General features: G+C 38.3%; 1 protein-coding gene across 2 annotated transcripts; it reads right to left on the minus strand.

The window, feature by feature from the left end:
- Positions 1 to 698: 698 nt before the first annotated feature.
- On the minus strand, positions 699 to 23,118 carry pik3c3 (phosphatidylinositol 3-kinase, catalytic subunit type 3). 2 transcript variants are annotated; one of them, XM_062994339.1, is made up of 27 exons: positions 23,067 to 23,106; positions 22,759 to 22,863; positions 18,713 to 18,901; positions 17,852 to 17,995; positions 17,614 to 17,743; positions 17,464 to 17,490; positions 14,854 to 14,940; positions 13,987 to 14,082; positions 13,743 to 13,814; positions 12,856 to 12,960; positions 12,655 to 12,747; positions 11,528 to 11,713; positions 11,153 to 11,292; positions 9,159 to 9,237; positions 9,012 to 9,079; positions 8,805 to 8,910; positions 7,563 to 7,679; positions 7,321 to 7,452; positions 6,537 to 6,665; positions 5,050 to 5,119; positions 4,886 to 4,950; positions 4,369 to 4,453; positions 4,177 to 4,251; positions 3,793 to 3,961; positions 3,397 to 3,487; positions 2,307 to 2,432; positions 699 to 959 (listed from the first exon to the last, which is right to left on the minus strand). In XM_062994339.1, the coding sequence occupies exons 2-27, from the start codon at positions 22,821 to 22,823 to the stop codon at positions 945 to 947; spliced, it is 2,661 nt and encodes an 886-aa protein (XP_062850409.1). In that variant the 5' UTR covers positions 22,824 to 22,863; positions 23,067 to 23,106; the 3' UTR covers positions 699 to 944. The 2 variants fall into 2 exon arrangements, with proteins under 2 accessions (XP_062850409.1, XP_062850411.1); XM_062994341.1 differs by lacking the exon at positions 17,464 to 17,490 and having other exon boundaries at positions 22,759 to 23,118.
- Between the last annotated feature and the right edge of the window lie 4,205 nt (positions 23,119 to 27,323).

A 27,323-nucleotide genomic window follows, 5' to 3' on the forward strand; every position in this document is an offset into this window, starting at 1 on the left:
CAACTGGTTTTTAATCAACCCATTAACCTATTTACTGGCTTCCTGTAGCTGCCACAGTTTACTAGTCGTCGTGCTGTATTTTTTTTTTTTCTTACAATGTCATGGTTCTAATATAAGGTTAAATTAAACAGTTCAGGGTGCTGTGAAACAGTGAGAATCCCCCCACCACGTCTGTGTGTCGCTTCTGACTATGTCATATAAACAACTTGTCCCACTGGCAGTGATTTGAAAAGCTTAGTGGCAAACTGGATTAACATTCAGTTAGATTGAACTTTGAGCAATGTCGCAAGCGGGAAAAACTAAACAGCAAAGCAGTAAATCTGCATGGTGCACGATGCTCACCACCTCACTTTATAGAAAAACAAGGCACTGCCAGTGCAAAGTGAAAGACGCCTAGGCTCTGCTTATGTCTACATGGGTTTCTTGCCAACTCCTTAAATATTTATAACAGTATTTCACTGTGTACACCAACAACACTCAAAATAACACCAAAATAATATTGTTCACTGACACTTGGAGTGCAGTTTAGACATTGAGCATTTACTCTTAGGCAATAAATGTCATAAATTAATTTACTTATGCATGCTGTTACTGGCTACCCAAATGATGCAAATTAATGTAAATATTTTTTTATTTTCTATTTGTGATAGAGGTTTAATTCAGAATAACCAAAATAAATAAAAAACAAACACTAATGCTTTTATATTTTTATATGTTTTTATATTTGGCTATGAATTATTATATAATCAGTGCAACAGAAGTTTACTATATATAGTATTTACAGAAAATTAAATAGTGCTCAGACAGTAGCGTATCTATATCTAGTGAAGAAAAAGGTAACACAGAGACAGAATTGTTGGCAGCCTGTTGTCCCTTCACTGTCCTGCATAGATTATGATGGCAAAATCTCTTTACTTCTGAGTTCCATGTAGCCACACATCTTCTCACTTCCGCCAATACTGCCAAGAGAAAAAGCAAAGCATAATTATATAAAACCATTTAAGTGACGTAAATGTCAGTATGATATTCTATTATAAAACATATTCAATCTTTAACATACATACAAATAAATCAAGCTAAATGTAGCCCTTATAAACACCAGTGCACACCAGTTTAATTTTAAGGCAAATTACAGAGATAACGTTTTAGATACACCTAAAATTAAAAAAAAATTAAGAATGTACACTTAATGGACTTTTAACAGTGGGTGTGACTGAAACACTTGAAATCAATAATTAAGCATAATACTTCATCCTCTGGTGTCCTCGTATTGCTATATTTTAGACAAGCATCCCTTACAAATTTTGGTTCTCGATTGTCTTTTGTCGCAAGGAATTTAAAACTTTGTGTTTGTGTGCTGTGGTAGCTTAGTGGTTAAGGTAATGAATTAATAATCAGAAGGTCCCTGGTTCAAGCCCCACTGCAACCATTAACCCTTGCTTGCACTGTATCCAGTCACAATGGTACACCGCTTTTAATAAAGGTGCTTTCTAAATGCCGTAAATGTAAAATTTTACATTGGGATTTTTTTGGTCCTACAATAATTAACAAAATATTTTAGACCTAAAAAAACCTCATAAACCTGCGACACCAAAATAAAAGAAAACGGTTTAGACTGTGCAAAAAAAATACAATAAACTACCAATTATGGTTCTGTGAAGCTTGATTCTGCTACTAGGCATATTTAATATAACTTAAAATAACAAAAACACCCCAAACACAATACAGGTATCATTACCACATTTAAAAGTTTGCATGTTTAAACCATTAAGTTTAGTGCATAATTTAAATTATCATGTAAATCAACCTGTTTAGCTATAAATTTGTACTTCAGTTAAATCATACAGTTTGTGTATAGTATAGTGGTGCCTAACTTTGATGAGATTAAAGTCTAAAGAATCTGTGCAGTGATTTACGCTTTAAGGTTTGTATTAGCCGGTCTAGGCCTCTTGAATGTGGAGCTTGAAGTTAAAACAACATTCAAAGCAGCTGTGTTTCAAATAGCACCTTACAATACTACTAGAGTCTTTGAATCAGTGCACTTTCAATGGACAGACTGTGTTATAGCACAGACAAAATCTCTGTATAGAAGGTAAATGTAGATAATGTTGTGTTGTTACCTATAAGAAAAGATGCAACAACTAATCACTGCATCAAAAGAATCCAGTTTTTGATTTTTAATTACTCTTAAAACATGTTTTCATTTTGTCAAATTTCATAGGTCAAATTGAAATATGTATTTTCAAAATCAAATCTATAACACCAAATACTAAATACTTTCTTGTTAACTGTGTAAGCTTTTGTACCTGGGCAAATTTGTGTATCTGTTCCACCACAGCAGCAAACAGAGCCCCCACACTCTCATCTATCAGACTCTGCATGTAGTGCACGGCTTCCTCATCAGACAGGTCCAATCTGAACTTATCTTGCACCTAAGAAGAAGAGAGCAGGTAAAAATCTGCACTGTCAAGAGTATTATACACTGATGAGGAAAAATATTAGGACCATCTCCCAAAAATGTGCATGGCAATGCCTATTGTATAACAACTGTGCGTGTCACAGTCAGGGATTTATTACCAATCAGCCATAACATTAAAACCCCCTTCCTAATATTGTGTAGGTTCCCTAATGTCACCAAAACAGCCTTAACCCATGGACTCCACAAAACCTCTGAAGTTGTCCTGGGGTATCAATCGGATAGAGAACTGGGGAATTTGGAACCAAATGCACACCTGGAACTCCTTGTTCCTCAAACCATTTGTGTGCATTACCTGCAACAATGTATAGGTAGGTGGTATGTTTTCAGCAGAACATTGTCCAGAACACCACACTGCCTCTACTTTTCCCAAAGTGTATCCTGATCCCATCTTTTTCCCAGGTAAGCAATACATACACATCCGGCTGTCCACATGATGTAAAAGAAAATGTGACTCATCAGACCAGACCACCTTCTTTTATTGCTCCATGGTCCAGTTCTGATGCTCCTGTGCCCATCGTAGGCGCTCTCAGCTGTGAACAGGGGTCAGCATAGGCCCCACAGGTAAGCTTAGTCAAGATGTCAATGCAAACTCACACAGTGGAAAGCACATACACTGGCCAAGCAGGCACTAGCACTGGACATTGGAGCAATGGAAAAAATCTGAGGCAGTCTGGGAACACGAGGATGGATCGTTCTCCTGCAGAGCACATGGCACCAGGATGATCCACTGCAATGTATAGAAGTTGATGGACATGCTGGTAATGTCCTGGTACCAGATACCACAAAACCCCTTCAGATGTCTTGTGTAGTCCATGTTTCAGCAGGTTAAAGCTGTTTTGATAGCATATTAAATGGGTGGTCCTAATATTTTGGCTCATAAGTGTATTATTAAGTCATGAGTTGGACAGATACACCACCTTCTTAACTGTCTTGTCAGGCTCAAGAGCGATGTCTGGGATATTGGCATCCACCATAAGGGAGAACAGGTTCAGGATGAGGTTGGAGTATCTGAAGGGTGACAGTGCAATATCTAATTATTGTATTTAACCTCAGTTAGCAATAAAACAAACATTTTTGGCATTTTATCATATATAATGTATTTGCTTTTCTTAAACATAAGATCATATACAATGTATTTCCATACTTGAATGACCCAGCATGACCCATATAAAGAAATCTCCCATCACTAGGTTAAAGTCACATTATATCCATACATTGAATATGATTTTATGGGTTTTTTAGATTTACAGCAATATTTAGGCGACATCTTAGTTGCTATGAGTTCAGTAATAGCATCAAAGTGTATGTCTTACCTGCGCAGGTGCAAGAAGGCAGTGTAACACTGTTTCCTGAACTCTTGGTACTGTTCACTCTGCATGCCCCCCATGCCCTCCACCATCTCCTTACTCAGCTTCATCGGAGGAGGCAGCGGTTTGGGGTCCCGTCCCAAAATATAGCCAAAATCGATATGGAACAGCTTTCCTACCATACCAAAAAGGGTCATGATATTTGCATATTATACACATTCCATTAATGGAAACAGATTGATATAAAATAGGGGTAAACATATTCGTTTCCGGAGGGCAGTGTCCTGCACAGTTTGGTAATTTAACTGATCAGTTAATAATCAGATCCAGTAAGTTTAATTAAGCACACAAATGGAGGAAAATAGCAAAGAAATTGTGCTGGACTCATACCGGTCTTAGTAAGAAGTAGATTATCCAAGTGTCTGTCTCCCACTCCGAGAATATAGGTTATGACACAGTAACCGGCTGCGATAGAAAAACAAAAAATAGTATCATGATCGTGAACCATTAAACCTTCCAAAGTATGCAAAATAGATTAAAAAAAGATTCCTTTTAGAGCTGAGACACAGAGACATAACTCACCACAACTCTTAACGTAGGTGTCCATAACTTCAGGACTGATGCCGTAAGGTCCTTTTTCGCTGGGAGCATGTTTCCTAAAGAAACTCTGCATGGAATGGGCAGAGGCCAGTCAACAAAAGAACAGAACTCAATCTTAACACTTGCACAGTGAAACTTAGAAGTAAGGAAACAATTGTTAAGCCTGCTCAACAGTAGACTGGATTAGAAATATATCAATGATGTTAGATTTAATTTAGGGTTTATCTTTTAGGGGACAATTTAAAAAAATGCATATGTTCTTGTCATTGTGACCCAGTGTTGCATGATCTGCATTTGTTTTTTTCGAAGATGCAAAGCTTCTATACTTTTGACAATAACACCTAACATGATCAATACTCAGCCACGGGAGACAATTAATACTTTGACCTGAGTGTAACTTCAATTAAATTTCCTAAAAAAATTTTGTTTATTAAAGATGACACAAGATTTCAACAAACTGAACTACATGAGTCATAGTTTTTAATCCTGGCAGTCCTACCTGAATATTGCCTTCAGTAGCCAGAACTTCAGCCACAGGAACAGACTGTACAAACTGCATAAAACCTGAACAGAAACAGAAAGTGATGTTCATGCACAAATCCTTGCAAGTACTGTATTGGGCTTTGTTTCTTAGAAAGATAGCTGCTGTGTGCACACACTGACCGTGTTTGGTGCTGGTGGCCAGAACTTTATATGGTGTTAGCTTTAGGTCCAGATTCTCTTTTCTCAGCAGCTGTGAAAAATTAATCGTAAGGCAAGATATAACTTATGTGTATAGGATATGTACAGTCCCCTCCATAGTTATTGGGTAAGATGAGTATAAAGAGTTATAAGAAATTCATCTCTTGGTGAATAAAACAATTTTAATGGGTTTTTTCTTTAATTTATTCCAAGAAAAAAAAAAATCAAAAATAAATAATTAAACAAAATCACATTTTCCACAACTACTGACACCCCCAGAAATTCTTTAAAACTATATTTAACTGAAGCATTGATCAGAATGTGTAGGAACTTTTAGCACTTTGATGACGTCTTACTGCACCGCTCAAGCTGAGCACTGAACAAAGCAGCTGTTCATTATTAATTCGAAATTATAAAACGGATAGTTCCGGTCCTAAAATTTGATTGGCTAAGCCGCGTTCGAAGCCGTTGTAAAATCCCTGATAAACGCACACCTATGACCACCTCACATCATTCCATATTAATACGCCACTGAATAGAAAAAGTTAATGTTATTTTCGCCCTCACGTTGCCTAGCAACACTGTTAATCGAACTATTTTGCGTCGTGGAAGAATGCTTTATTGTAAGTTTATACACAATAAATACATTTATGAATTAAACATTGTTGTATTTATTATATTTTATGTTGACCGCCGTTTTATAAAAGCAATAAGCCACTCGAGACCGTGCGTTACTGCTATGATTTTAGCACGGGAAAGAAGTTTTAGGCACTCCGCTTCGCGTCGTGCCAAAAACGTCATCCCCGTGCTAAAATCACAGTAATGCACGGCCTCTCGTGGCTTATTGCTTTATTACATAAACAACGGTACACATTTCTCAATGAAGGCCGCTGAGTTTCAAAGATTTTGAGTTTAGGGGATGTTGAGTTACAAGGTACCACTGTACCTGAAACAATTCAATAAGAAAGATACAGCAAAAGAGACAGCTGAACATTATTTTGTCAGTTTAAAATAAATCCATTTATTTTTTTAAAAAGGTAAACACGTTGAGTTTAAGAGAAATGTTGAGTTTAAGGGTACAAATTTCTCGACATAGGGTGTTGAGTTTCAAAGATTTTGAGTTTAAGGGACGTTGAGCTTGTGTTGACCTTCATAAATTATAGGCTATAGCAAAAAAGTATTATTAAAAAACCCTGCTGGATTTTGAAGAGGACACAAACAATGGGCTTATTTACATTAAGTGTTATTTACATTATGCAGCAGTATCGGATCAGATTACATGTTTTTTTATCTTCCGATATCTGAGCCAGTGATTTGGGCCAGTGTCGTGCCAGCCCTAAAAAAAGCAACTTGTCTGAAAATGTTAATATCTACAGTTAGCACAATAATAATAAGTTTCAGTCAATTGGATAAGGAACCATGCTTGTTTTACCCCCATGTATGTTTAAGTGTGTGCTTGCAAAGCAAACCTTGTCCATCAGTGAAATGATCTGCAGGATGAGCTGGTCTTGGCGGAGATCATCTCCATGTTTAAATATAACAGGATACAGCTCATTATCTTCAGTCTTAAAGATCAGTTTAGCTGGCATCAAAGCACTCTACTCACAAAAAGGGGTGGAATTTTGGTTATACATGATAATAAACAAAAAGAATGGAAAGAAGAACAACTTGAGTGCAAAAGTTTGCTTCCTTCATAGATTATCTGTAAATACTCATGAACTCATACACTCATTTAAGGACATTTGTCCTCTAAAACAGTTTGTTGGTATAATGTCCATCTTAGTCATTGTTTATCTTTTTTGGCAAGCTGGAAAGTTGGTATCCTTTTTGATAAACATTCAAATAATTTCACTTAGTTCAAATCACTACTGTAAAGCACACCCTACACAAGTCTGGATTGTTTGTGATACTGCATACATTTAGACCAAAGACATCACACTTGGAGCATATTAACAAACCAGATGAATTTTGGAACTATTTGTTGTCTGGACGGACAAATAGTAATTTGCCAATCTAGTCATTTAAAATTGATGATTGTGAATCCACTGCCAACCGATGATCTAATCAAGGAGAGCCGGATAACCACAGGTCCCCTCAGTCATGTGTCCAATCCGCAGCCGCTTTTTATCACCTGCCAAAGTTGGGTTTCCACACAGAGCCGTACAGCAGAAAAGCCACATTAAGCCCTATGTTTATTGTCAAGTACGGGGATGCAAACTTTTGCACCAGACTATAAGTGACACAGTGACATACCTTAAACAGTGTGGCCGTGTCAGGCACAATGCCTCTTATGCGCACTTGAGGCTCCAGTGGTAGGGGGATAGAGTCGATCTCACATAGACTCACTTTCTCATTATCAGCCAACAGAGCCTGTAACCTCTCCGTCTGTCTCATACACACACAAGCACATTTGTAGATTACATTTTACATTCACAGTTGAGCCTATCATCACATCAAGGTCAGTGTGTGTGTGTGAATGTGTGTGAGTGTCATACCTTTTTCTTACGATTGCCACTCTCTCTCTGAACAGCTTTCATGAGCTGCACCAACCTGTCAACAAACGTCTGCTGTGCTGCCAATAAAGAGCGCATCACCCTCACGTTCTTATCACCCTAAAAAGAAAAGAGACCAAAATATTTTCACATTTAAAACCTGTGACATTAGTGGGTTAGGTTTTAATTTTCTAGCTTTGCACTATGTACACTTGTAGCCCATGACAGACCTTTTATTATGCTCACACCCAATTGATTTAATGAATGTTTTATTTCAAACACTTGAATTTGTTTATAGTACTGTGTTTTGTTTTGTTTTCTCTCTGCTTACACCACACTGTCATCCACAGGTATTAACTGTGCATTACACCACTGTGTCATTTATCCAGTGTTTAAAAGCTCCTGTTTTGTCATAGTTTCCCTGAACTCAAAGTAGAATCTCAATGTTTCATAAAGGTTAAACCTTTGATATCTTGAAAATGTAAAAGCTAACATAATGTTCTTAACATAGTCTAAAACACTATATGGTCAAAAGTATTTGGACACCTGATCATGAGCTTGTTGGACAACCTATTTCAAAAACAAATGAAATTGAAAGAGAGCGACCTCTATGTGATCTTTTCAGCCATAACAGCCACTCTTCTAAGAAGGCTTCTCACAACAGAATTTTAAAGTATGTTTGTGCCCATTCAGTAGTGCAAAAGAGTATTTGTATGGCTGTGGAAAGCCTCAATCAATGCTCTAGTTTATTCCAAAGCTGTTCAGTGGTCACAGGCAGCCATGGTACCCACAGGCAGTGGTCTGAAGAGGGACTAGTAACTGGCTACATTTGCAAATAATTTTTATTACATGCAAGATTAATGCATCATTTACATTTTCAGCATTTAGCCTTTATCCAAAGCGACTTACAGTACAGTGACAGTATACAGTCTGAGCAATTGAGGGTTAAGGGCCTTGCTCAAGGGCCCAACAGCAGCAACCCAGCAGTGGTGGTTTGAACCAGCAATCAACAATGCATCAAACTCATTTGTATATGAAGCTGCATAGTTGGAGGCCAGTGAAGGTGCCCATGCTAACTCCTGTCTACTGTCTATTGGACCTGAACATCAGAACAACGGTCAGAGGAATCCAGTATTTTCCAAAATCATGTGGATGGCCCTGGCTCATCATGTTCTGCTCATCTGTGTGTAACCTTTAAACTGTAATGAGGAAAGAATGTAAAAAATAAAGACAGTAAGTGTTCACCTTGAGCAGAGCTTGACTGAATCTTCTCATCACATCCAGATACATGTTGTAAGTCTTCGGATCTCTCTGTTGTGTGTCCTGATCCTCACACTCCACTATTACATACCTTCAGAAAAAAGATATTGTGGGTACATACTGAAATTTTACTGATCATTTGTATACAGACACACCTTAGTTGACTTATTTTGCATAATCATGAGCACTTACCAGTACAGGTAGTTGGCCAGTGTTGAGTTTTTGCAGGCACGTGATATAAGGAAGGTACACAGGTCTTGCTGTATAACACATTCACAAACAATTACACACCAGCATATAACAATGTCCCTGTCTTTCTCTGAACTACAGATCTCTTACCTCTAAATTCTCTCCATCTGCTCCTTCTTTGCCCTTCTGTGTGCTGGTGATTGCCATAGAAGTTGATGTCATCTGAGAACTGGATTCACACAAATTTACATAAACTTACCATTGGTTTTACAAGTTTACTGTTATAAATACTGACATCCCCTTAAAGTAAAGGCTTGTGTTTATCATAGCTTTTTTCTCTGTTTGCTCCCATTCTAGTCTCCAGTTACATGAGTCTTTAAAGACTCATCTGTCTGCTATGGAGTCTTGGAGATACACAGTAAGCTCTCCAGATTCCAGATCATCCACTGTTAGTAGATAGATAGATAGATAGATAGATAGATAGATAGATAGATAGATAGATAGATAGATAGATAGATAGATAGATAGATAGATAGATAGATAGATAGATAGACACTTTATTTATACCAAAGGAAATTATAGTACAGGTGCATCGATCAGACAGAAGAGGCTGCAATTGTACTGCAGCAAAGAATTTTTGCCTGGTTGGCCAACCCACTCTGACACCACCCCGATTCTCTGGGCATGGGGCTGGAATACACCCACAGTGTTGGGCAAGTCATTTACTTACTCAGACAAATGGCAATTCAACTTTATAGACCATTATTGGCCCATTACCTACACTGAGTCAGAGCGGTAGAGAGAACAGAGTGGCGACACTCCCATAGGGAACCGTTGGAAAGGGGGCGGGACATTTTTTCTGCGCAGCTTCCAGGTTGTGGAGCTCTGTATAGTTCCAAACAACCCATAGAGCCCCATTCATTTCCTCTACTTATCAAGCATTTTTAGCTGTATGTTGCTTTGTTTTAAAAAAATAATGAATTTAATGTCATTAATATACTTAATACTGTTATTGTTTAGCATTTGCTCAGCACTAAATGTTACAAGTTTATCTTAATTAATAGGTATAACTGAATTTAGCTTAGTCAGTTTAGCTAAATTAATGACACACGAGTCTTTTCACCTAAAATTAGGTGATTAATCAAGAGTCTTGTTACAGAAATGATAATAAAACATTAGAGCCATAATAAATCATGCTACTTTTACTTTCATACTTAAGTACATTTGAAGGTAAATTTAGTTTAGTACTTTAGTGGAGGTAAAGAGTATTTTTACTTTTACTACTACATTTACTGGAGTAACATTTTACCTTGGATATCTCTACTTTAACTCACCTACATGGTTTGTGTACCTTGTCCACCACTTACATTAGACAAAATGAACTAGTGCATATTCATAATGAATTCATTAATGTATTACATGTAGGAATCAATTATTAATCACTCATGAAATAAGAGATGAATGAATGCTTTTTCATGTACCTGCACTATAATGTTTTTGGTACGGTAATGTGTTTATCAATCTGTTAATTCAGTGCAGGTAAACCTTATGAATCCAGAACATAACTTAGTGTTTAGCCAAAATGATTATTATTATGAATCCTCAGGAAAGTGAAGGGAGATTATAGTTTATGTAAAAAACAAAACAAAAAAACTCTTTAATCTCTGTACTGTATATCGTCTCTATTACTTAATGATATCGCATTATGTAATGTATGCTAATATAATGTACTGTGTGTTAACAAGAACGACCTATTAACAAGTCATTATAAACATCAATCTTCCACTTCATATACCAAATTGACATTAAAGCAGATGCAGTAAATGTAAACGCAGTTGAAAATACCCAGAAATTGTACAAATGTTTATTATTTGCCGTTTAATATGTCATTTACTGCTGTCTGTCCCATATAAGAACATGACAGCGCCGGGTTTGTTTGGAACTATTGAGGGCTACATGAACCACGTGACCGCGTAGCGGCGAGATCAAGGAGTGTCGCATCTCTCTCCATCTACGGCTCTGCACTAAGTAAAGAATCTGTGCAGTCTCAGATACAAGCTGTCCAGCTTAACATGTAGTTATTTCTAGTAAAAATAAATGAATACTTTTTTCAGTGCAGAATGTGATAGTGTTTAGTTGTTTACCTGTCCAAATCACCCAGCGTGGAGCTTTCACACAGGCCCTGGATGTCCCGCTTAGTCCCAGGCTCTAAACCCTTCTGGATATCAGAGAAGTTCTCATACTTCAGAGCCTGAACCAACTGCAGCAGGTACATCAATAAATCCTACACAGAGGGACAATGAGATGAGTTATAATTCTAATCAATTATATATACTGTATATACCAGAAAAAACACAGCCTTTTATTTTTACTGTGTACCAGCATACATGTACTAAGTCACAGTCATAAAGTTAATATGGTTTCAGTGCTTAACAAATAAATAATGAATAAATGCTAATGACAGGATAATCAGCATGTTTGTTCCTCTTAATGATCCCTTTATGATTAGTTTTATTTACCTCATCGTCAGCCTGCTGCAGACGGGCAACAGCATAACGTCTGACTGTGGGGTTGGTGAACTGAGATGAAAGCAGCTCCAGAGAGTCCTCTACATCCATGGGTTTCCACTTTCCAAGCAGCTCCAGAGCCTGCTTAGCCTCCTGGGGTAATGCCCAGTTTACACACTTAAGGAACTTAGTCAGGGCCTGCACACACACACACACACACACACACACACACACACACACACACACACACACACAATAGTATTTTGGGCTAGAGACTTAAAAGAGAACATGCATTTGTAAATAATTACAATAAAGCAGTGACAGACCCTTTCTTATACACCGATCAGCCATAACATTAAAACCACCTCCTGGTTTCTACACACACTGTCGATGTTATCAGCTCCACTTACCACATAGAAGCACTTTGTAGTTCTACAATTACTGACTGTAGTCCATCTTTTTCTCTACATACTTTTTTTAGCCTGCTTTCACCCTGTTCTTCAATGGTCAGGACCACCCACAGAACCACCACAAAGCAGGTATTATTTAGGTGGTGGATGATTCTCAGCACTGCAGTGACACTGACATGGTGGTGTGGTGTGTGTTGTGCTGGTATGAGTGGATCAGACACAGCAGCGCTGCTGGAGTTTTTAAGTAACGTGTCCACTCGTGCTTCTATATGGTAAGTGGAGCTGATAAAATGGACAGTGAGGGTAGAAACAAGGAGGTGGTCATAATGGTGTATATTCGATAAATATATAAAGTGTGCAGTTAGGTCTTTTTGTTGTTTTGTTCTGTCAAGATTTATAACATTTTAAATAATGACTTTTTAATATATATACAGTGTTTAAAGAAAACCATCAGACACTATCTTTACCAGATGTATTTTACTCTTAAGAACCCTCAAATTCAAAGTAAAAATGATATTTACATTTACAGCTTGTAGCAGACGATTTTATCTGAAGCAACCTACAACTGTGACCAAATACAATGCAAGCAAAAAGGTTTATTGCTTTGCTTAGGGGCCCAACAGTGGCAACTTTGCCAGTGACCTTCAGCCATAACTGCCACATGCCCAGTGGGTTAGTTTAAATGTACGATTTGTTCACTCCTGAATAAAGCACAAATGCAAAACACACCTTTTCTTGAGTGGTGAGATAATATCTGAACTTCCACACAAGGTCCTGCTCCTCAGAGCTCAGCTGTTTGGTGGGTGGATAGCTGACAATGATCTGTAAACACATAAAAACTGCAGTAAAAATTCTGCTACTCACACACAAAGCACACATATACTGTACGTGCACACACTGTTTATTAAATAACCTGTGTCCCTCACTTACATTAAGCTGGTCTCTGGTGGCAGCGTTAGGCTTCAAGTCATGGTCAGAGGGTCCACTACGAAGACTTCGAGCCAGTTTGTGGTGTTTACTCTCCACCAGATTTTCCTGAAGTAAAGCCAGCACAAGCAGTGTTTAGTCAGATCTTCAGACCCAAAGTCTTGTTTTGTACTTGTTTTGAGCTGTACTTGAAGGAAGTGGTGAAATATGATGTGGAAACCTGCGAGTTACACTAGACTAGTAACGTAATGTAGGGTTCTCGGAACATAGTTAATTTATCTAGTCCCACGTTTTACATACAACCAGACACTGTATTTTAAAATAAACTTACCCAGGTTAAAATCAGTCCTACTTACAAATCTAATTAAAATATACAACCCCAAATCAGGAAAAAAAAAAGTGTGATGGTATGGAAAATGCAACTAAAAAAACATAATTTATTACATTTATTTTGACTTTTATTTCATTGCAGACAGTATGAACCCAAGATATTTCATGTTGTGTCTGGTCAACTTTATTTTATTTGTTAATATACGTACATACATTTCTGCATTTCAGGCCTGCAACACATTCCAAAAAAGTTAAAACAGGGGCAATTTAGGGTTGGTAATGAGGTAGAAAAACCAAAGAATGCTGTGATTCAAACGAGTAATGTCAACAAATGATCATAATCATGATTTTGTACAAAAGCAGTAGTGAGGAAATTATTGAAATGTTTAAAAACAATGTTACTCAAAGAAGATCTGAAAGTGGTTGGCACATTTCTCCCTTTACAATACATAATACTATTAAACAATTCATGGAATCTTGAGGAATATCCGTGCATAAAGGGCAACAGCACAAGTGTAAACTTGGTAGTATAAGGTAGTATATTTCCATTCTTGACTCACCATGCACATTTGAGGATCAGGAACTTTAACAATGTCTGAACTGGTCAGTAAAGGAGACGCTTCATCTCCATCCTGCAAAAAACAGGGGCATTAAAATATTACCATTAAAACAGATATTTTGCTGATTAACATTTAATACAGATATTGAACATAGACGTTGAATAAAGATATCGGTTTGTGAGCAGACACTTATCAGTGCAACATAGACGATTGCCTCTGAAATGCTAAGCTGAGGTCCACATACCTTTTCATAGTACACTATGTTGTATTCTTTCTCTCCAGTCTTCACTCTGGGAAATTCCACCATGAGGTACATGAAGTTGGAGCTTCTTTTCTCACTCTGTAGAGAAAAAAACATACTTACACCATCAGTGAGACTGATGCCTTACACAACAGTGGTTGACTTTTATATTACTAGAGTAAATTGGTGACCCTTATATACCCAGTTGTGAGCCTTTCCAAATGTCCAGTCAATTCACATAGCAACATGTGGACTACAATTAAGACACAACTTAAGGATAGTTATAAGGTGTCTAAAGTGTCTAAATCCTTTTTGTGCATATAATATTGAAGTTTACACATTGTCATTATGTATGATTAGGTGTGTATGTATAGGTAAAATAAGGTTGTAATTGCAGCAGTTATGAGGAATCCCCTTAGGCAACCCCTACCCTAAGGATGAGCCAATCATTGTCTGCGTAGGTGCCCGTCCTGCCAGTAACAGAGCTGAGATTCAAACTTGCAAGTTTGAGATGTCCTCTCTGGTGTGCTAGCATGTTTATTGCTGGGCCACCTGAATGCAGCCTTACACATTAAAGAAATTAAAGAAAACCTAAATGGAGCAATGTTCTGGGACATATATCGCCAAAAACACTTAATCAGAAGGAGGATGGATGTTTCTACAAGGCAACGGCCCCACCATAAAGCTAAAATAACACAAGATTGGTTTCCTAAAAAGAATGTGTAGGTACTTGCATGACCTAGCCATCTCCAGACTCCTGAATTCCACTAAAGGTTTTTAGAGGATTTTAAAGTTCATCAGATGGACACTCATAACATCTGGGAAATAAAGAGAAAAACTGGGAGAAAACTGATACAAGACAGGCCTTACCTCATTGATCATCTCAATCTCTCTGAAGGTCAAGCGGTCCAGCCAGTCAACCTTTACCATGTGCCCTTGACGATGAGCTTTTGTCAGCTAGAAAAAGACATACAGAAACAGAAAGAAAAAATAAACTTTAGAAAGTCAAAGAAAAAGAACTGCATTGGGTGAACCATGCTGTGCTGTGTAGTGACTCTCAGCCAAACTGCACTGTAGTGAGGCCATTTCTTTCACAAATCCACACTTATTCAGCAAAAAAGTGAATTATGAGTGTGGTCAGTAGTAAGTTTATCATACAAATTAGTATAATCACACAGCCAAATAAGCAAATCAAGAATCTGAAAGCATGCAGTTCACCAGCCTACAGATAATGCTCCAGTGGTGACATGCTAGTCATTTTATCATCACTGCAATCTAATCATGTAGCAATCTGTGTTTAAAAGTGCAAAACCACATCAGACACCTGAAAAACTCATTCGTTTCATTATTATAACCAGAAGTTGAAGTTAACAGTAGTCAGTACAAATACCAGTACAATTTAACAGTATAATTTAACAATTACAATTTACAATTTAACATCAATTTCATAGAATAAAAGCACATATTTAATTTATTTATGAACTAAATTAAGAAAATTAAAACCTTTATAAATATCAAACAAACAATTAAGAAATCAAAATAATGGTTTTAAAATGTAATATAGATTATTAGTGTGCATGTAAACACTGAATATAAAGAAGAGTCTAAGAGAAAACAGCAATAAGGTACTGAAAACTAAAGACATAAAACTAAAACATTTTGACCATTTTTGTCATTCACTGTGAGAAAATCTGTTCCAGTAGCTCCTATTTCATAGAGAACTGTTTTTTTAGTGTTACTATTAGGACAAATGTACTAAAGGTGACCTTTCATGTACAATGAGTGCAGTCAAGCCTTATTTATACAGCAAAGTCACCAGCGAGTGTAAAAAAAAATTCACAAGCAGGGACAAACGCAGACATTTGGGGGGTTGGAGTCTTTTACTTATTTGTTTATTTATGCAGAAATTTAGTACTCAACAGATTCAAAACTTCTTCTTGTTCCTCAGCCTTTGTCCTGTTTTTCGATTACGGGGTCGGCATTTCCGGCTTCTTCCCGTTAGGGGTCGCCGATGGGATTTGGTACAGTTTTTTTTTTTTTACGCCGGATGCCCTTCCTGACACAACCCTCCCTATTCATCCGGGCTTGGGACTGGCACTACAATGCACTGTTTTGTGCATCTAGCGGCTAGGTATCTATAGGAAAAGCCTTTTTTGAAAAGCCACGACAAACTTAGGAACACAAATTTGTTAATGTTCATATACAAGTTAATAAGTACTTTAATCATTCACTGAAAAAGAACCATTACAAAAGTTGTACATATTGCCTTCAAGTGTACACCGATGAGGCATAACATTAAAACCACCTCCTTGTTTTTACACTCACTGTCCATTTTATCAGCTCCACTTACCATATAGAAGCACTTTGTAGTTCTACAATTACTGACTGTAGTCCATCTGTTTCTCTGCATGCTTTGTTAGCTCCTTTTATGCTGTTCTTTAATGGTCAGGACTCTCCCAGGACCACTACAGAGCAGGTATTATCTGGGTGGTGGGTAATTCTCAGCACTGCAGTGACACTGACATGGTGGTGGTGTGTTAGTGTGTGTTGTGCTGGTATGAGTGGATAAGACACAGCAATGCTGATGGAGGTTTTTAAACACCTCACTGTCACTGCTGGACTGAGAATAGTCCACCAACCAAAAATATCCAGCCAACAGTGCCGTGGGCAGCGTCCTGTGACCACTGATGAAGGTCTAGAAGATGACCAACTCAAACAGCAGCAGTAGATGAGCGATCATCTCTGACTTTACATCTACAAGGTGGACCAACTAGGTAGGAGTGTCTAATAGAGTGGACAGTAATTGGACACGGTATTTAAAAACTCCAGCAGCGCTGCTGTGTCTGATCCACTCAAAACAGCACACCACCACCATGTCATTGTCACTGCAGTGCCGAGAAAGATCCACCACCTAAATAATACCTGCTCTGTGGTGGTCCTGACCTTTGAAGAACAGGGTGAAAGCAGGCTAACAAAGCATGTAGAGAAACAGATGGACTACAGTCAGTAATTGTAGAACTACAAAGTGCTTCTATATGGTAAGTGGAGCTGATAAAATGGACAGTGAGTGTAGAAACAAGGAGGTGGTTTTAATGTTATGGCTGATCGGTGTATGTAAACACTTCTTAATCTAACTTGTTTATTTATAATTTAACTTTTTTTTTTTTTTTTTTTGTTTTTTTTGTCTTGAACATACAAAATAATGAATAATATATAATTTAATAATTAAACTTGCATTATTTAATATAAATTTAAAATTATAATGTTCTTAAAGAATCTTAGGTTTCATTGTGGTATCCCTCCCAGTAAATACAAGGGCACTGACCACAGCATTCCTTGCTGTATGTAAACAGAAATCAAAGGAAAAAAAAGAAAATACGCCCTTAAACAGTCCATGGAAATAAACACACATTCACATTCATTCAAACACACACAGACAGACTTCACACACATTTAGCATTCATGCCCTCTTATACTCACGTCACTAAGTAGCTCCAGGTCTGGACCCTGGAACAGACAGCAGTTAAAACGCGTGCTTTTACTTACACACACACACACACACACACACACACACACTTCACTCCTTATTTAAACCCTTTTATCTTACACACATATGTACTGTGCTCGAACCTTAGCCAATCTGCCCATCTGATCCTCAGCCAGAGTGCTGCTTGTTCTGCCCGGTGTAGTTGTGGGCTCCCCACCATCACCCTCCACCCCTGGCCAGACCTTTAGATCATGCATGCCCTGCCGGAACATTCTGTGACACAGAAAACAAAGACACCATGACTGAGTGAGAAGCAGTAAAATGTAAACTAAAGTAAAGGTCAAAACCATGCATGATTTAAGATGATTTAAAGACCCTCACCCATATTTTCCAAACAAAGTGACAGTGGTGCCTCCTACAGGAGTGGCCCGGCCAGGCCCATAAACGTCCCATACAGTCAGAGCTATCTGAGCACTTTGGGGCAGGTCAGGGTACTTGACAGGCAACCTCAGCCACTCATTCCAGCTAGAATTAAACAGCACACATTTCATATAACTAAATGGACATTAAAGTCGGGCAATGGCTACAACTTTACTACTGAAATCTAAATCTTTAGCAAATCAGCTTCTTTGCAGTGGAAAAGTTCAAAATTAGGCACTGAAACTGTCAACAATTATTACTAATTACGTAATATATACAAAAATGTAATCTCCATTATTTTACATCATCTGATACTACAACATAGAAATTGCACAATACAACATACAGTTGAGGTAAATATTTACATACATTTGCAGGACACCCACTTCATCCAATATAGGTTTAGGAGTTTGTGTCACACAAATTGCTAACAAGTTTATAAATAAAACAAATTACATTAAATATAGTATTTGCATTGAACTGGCAACAGTTTGAGCAAGGCGTTTCCTGATTCAGCAGGACTGTGCACAAGGTAAATCTGTAAAGTCACTGTAAAGTCACACTGGTGTGAGAAACTCCAGTGGCTGGCACACAGCCATGATCTCAACCTCTTTAAAAACCTCTGGGACAAATTGGAACATCAGTTGTAAGCCAGGCCCTCTCATCAAACAATAATATCTGACCTTACAAATGCACTTTCGATTAAATAGGCATAAAAAGTCATATAGACAGACACTGTTTAGGTAGCCTTCCAAGAATAAAGGTAACTCAGTAAACAAGTTTTAGTTCATTTCTGTTGTATTATACTTAAAAATTACTCACTTCCAACGGGTACTGAAAGCTTTATAGGATGTGCGGACAGGCAGTGCCAGTGGCTTGCCCTCAGCAAACACCTGACAGGTAACATACAGATCAGAGCAGTTCTCCTGGTACAGGCCAGAAAATCTCAGCATCGGGTCTTCAAGCAGAGCCTTGTAACTTTTCTGTTCCCTCTTGCCCTCCAAACTACCTCTGTGGACAACAAACAATACTTGAGAGCTGCAGAGATATAAAAAACGTTTAGTAATCCAGATCATTTTTCCAGATCATGGCTGTAATAAAGTTAGTAAAGTAAAAATGCAAGAAGCTCCTTGGAGAAATAAAATACAGTCTTTAATTTTAAGATAACTCCAGTTGGCCCAGTTTTAATGATTCTAAGAAGTGCTATTATGTCTGATATGTGTGATTATTTATTTTTTGTTTTACCACCACTTTATTCTGGTCAGGTACATGGTGGGTTTGATTCATAGGGTGAACGGCAGGAATCATCCTGGACAGGTCAACAGTCCATCACAGGGCTCTCTCTCACATACACACACAGTTTTATCCAAAAAGACACTGACAGGGTGGCACTTTCACTTGGACTTCTATGGTTTTAATAGCCACTAATGCACAATTATGATCTTCTGCATGACTGTTTACTGGTGCCCTGAGACACAACTGTCGCACTAACGTAATTGGAATACGTAATAGGATAAACCAGGTTCCGAGTGCAGTTACCGGAATCATGACATTTATTTATCTATGATGTTATTATTTATGAGCCTAATCAAGGACATGGCAAGGAGCAAAAGGCCATCCATACAGGAATGACATCAGTAGAAAGAAGGCACACCAAAGTCTCTCTCCAGACTCACGTTAAAAAGAATTTGTTTAAGTGAGTCACAGGTGTTGCCATGCTTGCTTGATAAACACTGCAAAAACAAGAAGGATAAGCTGTGGAACTGATGCATGAACTGGTATTAATCATTATAGCATTATCATATAAAAGTCAAAATGATGCAAGATACTTGCGGGTTAGTTTGGATACCAAAATGTGATCATTCCCAACATCAGCCAACTAATGAGCTTATTTGTTATAGTTAGTTAAAACATTCTTAAATGTTGCAGCTAGGGGCAGCTTACAATTTAAAAAGATATTCGAACTGCTTTATGCATATTATATTATTCTATATCCTAATCCTAAACTATTTTAATACTATTCACAGTAGGAAAATATGTGTCCTTATTTTTAAGAACACCACTAGCTCTCCTAAACATTCTACCCACAGAACCAAAACCACTTCGATGTGTCAGAAATTTTAAACTGCATTAAAACTGCAATTAGACTGATAACATTATCATAGGTGTTTTAAATAAAATAGACAAAGCAAATCCTTCCGGTCAGTTCATTAGACTCATATTCATGTGTTAATAAGGGTTTATAAAAGACTCATTATTATTAATAAGGTACAATTAAAAAAAAACTTTTAAAACTAGTAATAAACTGTTGTTTAGTGATCTTCACTTTGACACCTGTGGACACCTCTGTATACTACAATTATCTGGTGACTCAGCCACACCTATTGCTAACAGGTGTACAAAATCAATCAGATTAAATAAATTATATGCTTCCAACTTTGTGCAATGTTTAGGTAAGCTCTGTTTTGTTTCAGCATGTTTCCCTGTGCACAAAATGAGGCCCATAAGGATATACAGTGAATATAAGTCTACAGACAGTGGATATACGTCTACACAACCCTGGTAAAATGGCAGGTTTTGGTGATGTAAAATTCACTCACTCAAACACTCACTTTCTTAACCGCTTATCCAATTAGGGTTGCCTAATTAGAGCCTATCCCAGCTTTTCAATGGGCGCAAGGCACACAGTAACACCCTGGACGGGGTGCCAGTCCATCGCAGGGCAGACACACACACATACACACACATTCACCTTTAGGGCAATTCAGTGTCTCCAATTAGCCTGACTGCATGTTTTTGGACTGTGGGAGGAAACCGGAGCTCCCGGAAGAAACCCACGCAGACACGGGGGGAACATGCAAACTCCACACAGAAAGAACCTGAACCCAGGACCCTCTTGTTGTGAGGCGACAGTGTTACCCACCGAGCCACCGTGCCGCCCATGTAAAAAACAAATCATTGTCAATTTATTTCCAGGGTAGGGTGGTAAGTAAAACATTCAAGCCCGGCTACATTTACATTTTCAATATTTAGAAGACGCTTTTATCCAAAGCGACTTCCAGTTATGACTGAACACAATTTTGAGCAATTGGAGGTTTAGGACCATGCTCAGGGGCCCAACAGTGGTGGTGGCGGTGAGGCTTGAACCAGCAACCTTATGATTACTAGTCCAGTATCTTAACCACTGAGCTACATTTGACTCCTGTGCACATGAAATGCCCTCGCAATCTGACAGACTTTTGCAAGAAAGAGTAGGCAAAGACTAGCGAGTCAAGGTGCCATGCTAATAGACTCATACCCAAAGAGACTGAATCCTGTCATAAAATCAAAACGTGCTTAAAGACATTATTAGTTTAAGGGTGTGCACTTTAATGCAACCACATTATTAGTTTTCAATTATATGTTTCCTCTAAATAATTGCAGGATGATTTTTAATTGAATTGTACAGATTGTAAATCTTGCTCTCATTTTTACATCACAAAAACCTGATATTGTAATGGGGGGGGTGTATACTTTTTGTATCCACTGTAGTTTGATGTGTTCACTTTTGAGATGAATTGGAATTTCAATTGCTTATCTTTAACAAAAGTTATTGTGATGGAATGGGCACAAATTCCCACATATGAAATATAGCAGAAAGCCTTCCTAAAACAGTGGAAGGTATTATGGCCAGGAGGGAATGATGACAACAAGTTATTAATGTCCATGGTTGTAGAATGAGATCAACAAGGTCATGGTCAGGTGTGCATCAACATTTTTGGCCATAAAGTACATAAAGGGTCATTTAAACAAGTGGATATGGTATATATTTAGGGTTTCTTGATTATTTTGACAGTACATAACATAAGCCATGCACAAAAGAATGAATGTAGCATTAGTTTTTATGGAGCTGTATTCACTGATTATAATGAATGAGTAAACAGCTGATTGAAACATTGATCACTTACAATAATATTCTTAAATGTAAACTAAAAACAACCTTCGACAGTAATACTCATTTATGAACTATTTTGAATGACTGTATCCTCGCCTCACTTGCAATAGTAAGAACAATTAAACCTTGATCAGTGCATTTTGGCTTGTCTTGACTCACCTGTCAATATTCAAGGAAGACAAGCATCAATGATCTTCTTGCTATTAAAATTCAAATAGTGGAATAAACCTTTCCTATATTTTCACTATGTATTTCAACTAACCTTGCTTTTTCAAATGTCTGTTTCCATTAAAAACAACTCTTGTTTGTCTACCTAATAACTAAACTAATTTTAACTTTAATAAGATTTTCCTAGATGTTGTCTACTTGTACAGTGGGGGGCACGGTGGCTAAGTGGGTAGCACTGTCGCCTCACAGCAAGCAGGTCCTGGGTTCGATCCCCAGGTGTGGAATTTGCATGTTCTCCCCGTCTCTGCGTGGGTTTACTCCGGGAGCTCCGGTTTCCTCCCACAGTCCAAAGACATGCAAGTGAGGTGAATTGGAGACATTGAATTGTCCATGACTGTGTTCGATATAACCTTGTAAACTGATGAATCTTGTGTAATGAGTAAATATTGTTCCTGCCATGAATGAACACAAAGAGTGTAAAACATGACGTTAAAATCCTAATAAACAAACAAACAAACTTGTACAGTAGTGAGGAAATATTTACTGCGGAAAACAAAGCACTTTTGGAAGTCTTAATGCTGTAAATGTAAACATGGAAATATTAAGTCCCTTTTAAGGTAATAAATGTGTAATTTAAAGTGGTTGTATAACAAACAGGATTAAATAGGAGCGAATACTGATACTACTAACGTTTCTTGCTTTGAGTGACATGTGAGTTCAGTTCAGTGCCTGTATGATTGTGAAACCAGTGACTATTAATACTTACATTTTTAGTTGAACGTTTATATCCAGGTCGCAGCTGTAAACATAATTAAATGTATCTGTCTCCATCGTCAAGCTTTTCTTCAGCTCCCAACTGTGCAGCTGAATACTAAACAAAGCAAGTGTAAACACTCCTGAATCAGCTGAGGGCCTGTAACACACACACACACACACACACTGGAGCTCTTAGCTCAGCACCTACATCTACAACTGCTGCGTTTATTTACCTCACACACACACACACACACACACACACACACACACACACACGACATTAATCTCACAACTTCTAAACCACAATCTTCACTTAACTGCAATTATATCAAACGTCAAATATCCGAGGACTCTTCTCTCTCCATCCTGTGCTGATCTACACAAAAACATGACAAAACTATTCACCAGCCATGCACAATCGATGCCAGATAGGTCGATCAGCGTGGCTGTTGAACACGCACCGATTTGATCAGAAACGATTACTTTGGCCTATACTGAGTTCAGTTGCTTCTGGTTTGAGCTAAGAACGTGAAGGTGCATTAACTCCACCTGCTGTTTACAGAGAAGTACTACTGACATTGTGTTAGAGCAGCCAATCCACCGTTTGCTTGTTTTAACAAGTGGGGCAAAACTAAAGCACCTGGAGAAAAAAAAAAACGAGTAAAATGTATTTATTTATTAGGATTTTAACGCCATGTTTTACACACTTTGGGTACATTCATGACAGACACGGTAGTTATTTGTTACACAAGATTCATCAGTTCACAAGTTTAATGTCATTTACATTTTCAGCATTTCAGCAAAGCGACGTACAATACAGTTACAGTATACAGTCTGAGCAATTGAGGGTTAAGGGCCTTGCTCAAGGGCCCAACAGCAGCAACGCAGGAGTGGCGTTGAACCAAGGGGCTTGAACCAGCGATCTTCTGATTACTAGTCCAGAACCCTAACCACTATGCTACGGCTTGCCCCCTTGTCAAACACAGTCATGGACAATTTTGTCTCCTCACTTGCACGTCTCTGGACTGTAGGAAGAAACTCACGCATACACGGGGAGAACATGCAAACTCCACTCAGAAAGGACCCAAACCACTCCACCTGGGACTCAAACCCAGTACCTTCTTGGAGGCGAGAGGGCTACCCACTGAGCCACCGTGTCGCCTCACCAGCAGTCGCGGCTCCTGGCAAATCTCTCAGGGGGGGCAATTGTCGCGATGATGGCCAAGGTGACCCGTTCAATGGGTAAATTAAAGCTTAAATAATTAACACCTTAAGTAATCTGTCAGTTTGCCCTCACAAATAACTTTGAACATGGAGAGAGACCAGCTTTACCATTAATCATAAAATTAAGTAAAGCCTTCACCCTAACAATTGCAACTGATGTGTGATGAATAAAGAAGTACAATTAAACAATTGGGGAGATACAATAAGTGCAATCACAATTCACAATTTAAAAATTACATTACTTACTTGTAACTTATATGATTCCCCCCCCCCCTTTGTAGATACTTGATGTTTAAATTTGGTCTGGGTGGCCCTAATTCTTTAGTTGCTAATTTATCCTGATTAAAATGACGTCTGAATGGCATTTCCCTTAATGACACGATGGAGTTGCTCTGAACTGAGGTGATGGTAGTCATGGTGACGAGGTCGCGACACCAGGTTACGTGTGACGCAAGCACGTAAGTGCGAGCCCTCCCGGAACTCATTCAGATTGTACTGCAGCTCCTGCAGTTCGAAAAAAGAGCCTTAACATGAGTCTATGAGAGCAATCCGGTAAGGGGAGGTACTGTACGGAACACAACTCGACGCTGATTGGACTACAATATTCCGAGGCAAGACAGACTGTCCAGAACAGTCACAGCTGTGATAGAAAAATTTCTTCCATTTCGACCCATTGGTGGTGAGTCGCCCGATCGCCTTAAGGAACGAGCCGCCTCTGCATTCATGACAGAAACGGTAGTTATTCATTACACAAGAATCATCAGTTTACAAGTTTAATGTCAAACACAGTCATGGACAATTTTCTATCTCCAATTCTCTAACCTCATTTGCTCGTCTTTGGACTGTAGGAGGAAACCCACGCAGACACGGGGAGAACATGCAAACTCCACTCAGAAAGGACCCAAACCATCCCGCCTGGGAATCGAACACAGGACCTTCTTGCTGTGAGGTGACAGGGCTACCCACTGAGCCACCGTCTCACCCCACCAGAGTAAAAAACAAAGAAAAGATGCAAAGTTTCTCAGTGACAGGATGAAAGAATCGAACCCAGATTGCCAGAACCCATGTTGCTGTGCAGTACTAACTCTACCACTTTGCTACATGTTATAAAATTGTTTTATAGATTAGTACACTCAAAGACAAAAGTTAACATACACTTTAAAAAACCATGTAATGGCAGTCTTGGTATTTCAATGATTTGTGTAACTGTTCTTTCTTTTAACTTTATATTTGGGACAGAATATACATACAGCAACTTGAATCATTCTAATTTGGTGGTGTATGATGTTTTATAACGTCAATAAACTTTGTGGCATGGCCTAGTGATTGCAATTATTGACTTCTCTGTGCTTATACAAATGGGTCTAGTGTGATTTCACTCAATAAAAAGTACACTTGCCAAAACTCAATCTGGGAGAAATTGTCCAGTTGGTCAGACGTTATCAAATAATTGAAAAGCAGACATGACATCTCCATTTTCTTTGTCCTATGTAATCATCAACAAACTCCAATCCAGCCTTAGGATGCCTGATTTAAAACTTTCATGTATGTAAATTTTTTATTTCACATGTATATTCTCTCCCTAAAATTATCTTAATGTAAAATGGGTCCCTTAGAAAAGTCTCAAAGTATACACAAAAAAAGCATTATCAAAGAAATATGCTACATTTGCAGACAGTGGTTCAACATGCATTTATATATAAAAATTGTAGACACATAGTAAAAAAGTGTGGGCCGAACCTCCCCTCCAAACTAACCATCAAGTTGGAGAACTGGATCTCCAACTTCCTGACAGACAGACCACAAGCAGTGCAGGTAGACAAACATTTCTCACCCACTTTTACCCTCATCACTGGTGTTCCTCTCAGTGTCCTGAGCCCCTTGCTGTACTTATTGTACACCTGTTACTATGTGGCTACTTCCAGCTCTACCATCATTGTCAAGTTTGCTGATGACACTGTTGTAGTGGACCTGATCTCCAATAATGATGAGAGGGCCTACCCTGAGAAAAATAAACACCTGGAGAAGTGGTGCCAGGATCCTTAATATCAGCAGGACAACGGAGCTTACAATGGACTGCAGCAGGAAGCTGTGGAGGAACCACTACCCTGTTTGGATCCATTGGATTGCAGTGGAGTGTGTAGATAGATTCAAGTACCCTGTAGTTCACATCTTGAAGGAACTGTCATGGTCTTGCCACACCACCACAATGACAAAGAAGGCCCATAAGTGCCTATACCACCTTAGACGCTCAAGGGACTTCAAACTGCCCTCCAAGGTGCTGCTCAATTTCTACACCAGTACTACTAAAACATCCTTACCTGGTTTGGGAATAGCACCAAGCAGAACAGGCAGGCTCTCGAGAGGGTGGGGTGGTTAGCTGAATGCATTATCTGGACCAAGCTCCCTGACCTGCAGCCCACGTATAACAAATGGTGCTGGTCCAAGGCCAGGAAGATAGTAAGAACCCTAGTCATCCCAATAATGGACTCTTCTCTCTGTTGTGGTCAGGAAAGCAATTTTACTTCCTGGAAGCTAACAAAGAGAGGATGAGGAGGTGCTTCTTCCTGCAAGCTATTTGGGCTCTCCAGAAGAGTGAAAGAGAGACTAGGACTACCTCAATCCATACAGTGTATGTGGGGCATTGTATAGATGTATAGGTATATTCAAGTATATATGAGTAGTCATAGCTCACTATAACTACACAGCATTAGTTTGCACTTTTGCAGATCTTGATCATACTGAAGTATTCACTTTTTTATAGGTTTATTCTACACCCGTCTTACCTCTACCTAATTTTGTCTCTATTTCTAATTATTTCTATTGTGTACTCTTCTTTTTCTCTATTGCTCATGTGACCGAGCAGTTATAAAAAAAGCATTTCACTGCTAGTTTTACCATGTATGGCCTATAAGTGACACATAAACTTTGATTTGATTGTATTTGAATGGTCCTTTTTGTTTTTGTCACAGAGAACTCACCACTCTGACCAAAAAAAGCATTTCCACTGTCTTTTACTCCATCTGAGATTAAATTGGGCCCTGAGAACTCAGTGGTGTTTCTGTGTAAAAGTGATGTATTGCTTTCTCTTTGTTTAGTAAAGTTTTCAGTTGCATTTCTTAATGCAGTGGTAGACTGTGTTAAGTCACAACAGTTTTCTGAAGTACTTCAGAGCACATTTGGCTATATTTATCTTTATATTTATTTATATTCAGCGATTTCTAATGCTAACTAATACTCCCTCCCCCCAAACTTGCTTTTACCTGTTTTGGTGGGTCCAAGTATTATATATGAGTGTTTGTATTTCGAACCATGGTCTGAAGTTTCATTCTATGTCCCAGCAACAGCTCA

This window comes from Trichomycterus rosablanca, chromosome 4 (assembly GCF_030014385.1).
Source record: "Trichomycterus rosablanca isolate fTriRos1 chromosome 4, fTriRos1.hap1, whole genome shotgun sequence".
NCBI classification, from domain to species: domain Eukaryota; kingdom Metazoa; phylum Chordata; class Actinopteri; order Siluriformes; family Trichomycteridae; genus Trichomycterus; species Trichomycterus rosablanca.